At 32.1% G+C, this 1,628-nt stretch overlaps 1 protein-coding gene across 1 annotated transcript; it reads right to left on the reverse strand.

Moving 5' to 3' along the window:
- Positions 1–5: 5 nt before the first annotated feature.
- Positions 6–1,552, reverse strand: LOC108627084 (carbonic anhydrase 2; the record flags this gene model as incomplete). Its single annotated transcript, XM_018028136.1, has 5 exons — positions 6–158; positions 258–491; positions 620–843; positions 976–1,131; positions 1,502–1,552. Coding segments are annotated over 5 exons (818 nt in total), but the record flags the coding sequence as incomplete, so codon positions are not given.
- Positions 1,553–1,628: the final 76 nt, after the last annotated feature.

Consider the following 1,628-nt stretch of genomic DNA (forward strand, 5'->3'; position numbering starts at 1 on the left):
AGAACAGAACAGATATAAAATAAATTATATGAATGAAAAGTTGCAGTAGCGTATTGGTCGAGATGATGATAAACTTTCCTCTGCCCAAGTGCTTGAACTGGCCTGTAATTAAAGCTCAAAGTGCCATTGATCGTTCCGACCGATTTAAAAATACTTAACTGCAAAGAGAAGTAAGAAAATCTCAGGATGCCGATTAGTCAAATAACGATACTTCGATTCCAATTCGTACAACTGAGTCCTAAAATTTGAATACGCACCTGTCTCTCGGATATTGAAAGTTTCTCAGTAAGAATAAACCACATTACAGTTTCTTGACAGCCAGGGGTGGTTAAAGATCCCTCATAGTGATAATATGTAGTATGATCTTTTGGTAAAAAGAGTGAAGGTATAATTTTCGGTTCCATTAATTCTGTACTCTTTCCAATCCCGTTCGATATTGATTCTGTTGCTTTCAGTATTGGGATTATTGCCAAGTTGTCGTTTGTATTCAACTGGAATAATATTCCATAGTATTGACGTTATATTTGTGTTTAAAATTCATGAATAGTTGTGAAGCAAAGATTATAAAAATCTTATAGAAAAAAGATAGCATGTATGTGTTATATGTATATGATTATGCCTTGAATAAAACGGCGACAACAGCAATTCCGTTTTCATGTTGTGAAGCCACACTGGCGTTATCATATTTATTGTTATAATGAACAAAATGCAACTCTAGTGCATCGCGATTGTTATCTACAGTGTGCTCAGCAGGCCAATGGAAGTGAACTTGTTCTAAAATATACGTAGACGGTAAATTCGCTCCTTCAAGATGAATTGGTACACCATTTAATTTTATTTGTACTGCAACATATAACAATTATAAATAAATTATTCTTAAGAGAGATAATTGAAGACGTTATAAATACGAGCATTACAGTGTATACGTACACGATCGAATTACATATACTTGCTTTCCTAGTTGTTATTACTTACCAGAGTGTCCGTTATTTGTAATGTTGCCAGGAAATGCAAAATCATATCTTATGAATTTAAGTAAACCGAGATCAGCCTTTGTAGTAGTCTCGGTAGGAATATTTATTGGTGACTGTTTCGTTCCAGTTAGACATAATCCTGGCCAATGCGCTGGACCTAAGTCAAAACATATAAAGTTTCAATACATTTTTATACAACACACTCAGGAATTGCTAGATTTTCAGATCTAAGAAGCGCATTTATTTTTTCCCGACCGTTTTAAACAAAATTAAATGAATATTTATAAAATATCAAAGATATTTTACTAATTTCAATGTTTAAACTCTATTAAGTGCATTTCCGAAAACTATTATAAGATTACATGTAGGTATCTAAATTACCGTAAGTAATGTTAGTATGTTTCTCAGATACCTTATAATTTCTTTATTTGATTTTGTTCACCTCTTTATCTACTTAAATGTATAGGCATATCTAATAGATAAATAAAATTGTTCGGAATTATATAAGATTAGAAAGAAATATATACCATATTGACCCCAATACGACCAATCGTGTGCTGCTGTAACTGAAAATACAACTGAAACAAAATAAAAATTTCAACTGGGAGCTTACAAGTTCAACATAATTTCAGAATTTAGCAAAGTGGATAGACT

Source organism: Ceratina calcarata, unplaced genomic scaffold, assembly GCF_001652005.2.
Source record: "Ceratina calcarata isolate Rehan_Ccalc_2016 unplaced genomic scaffold, ASM165200v1 scaffold4397, whole genome shotgun sequence".
In the NCBI taxonomy this organism is placed as follows: Eukaryota; Metazoa; Arthropoda; class Insecta; order Hymenoptera; family Apidae; genus Ceratina; species Ceratina calcarata.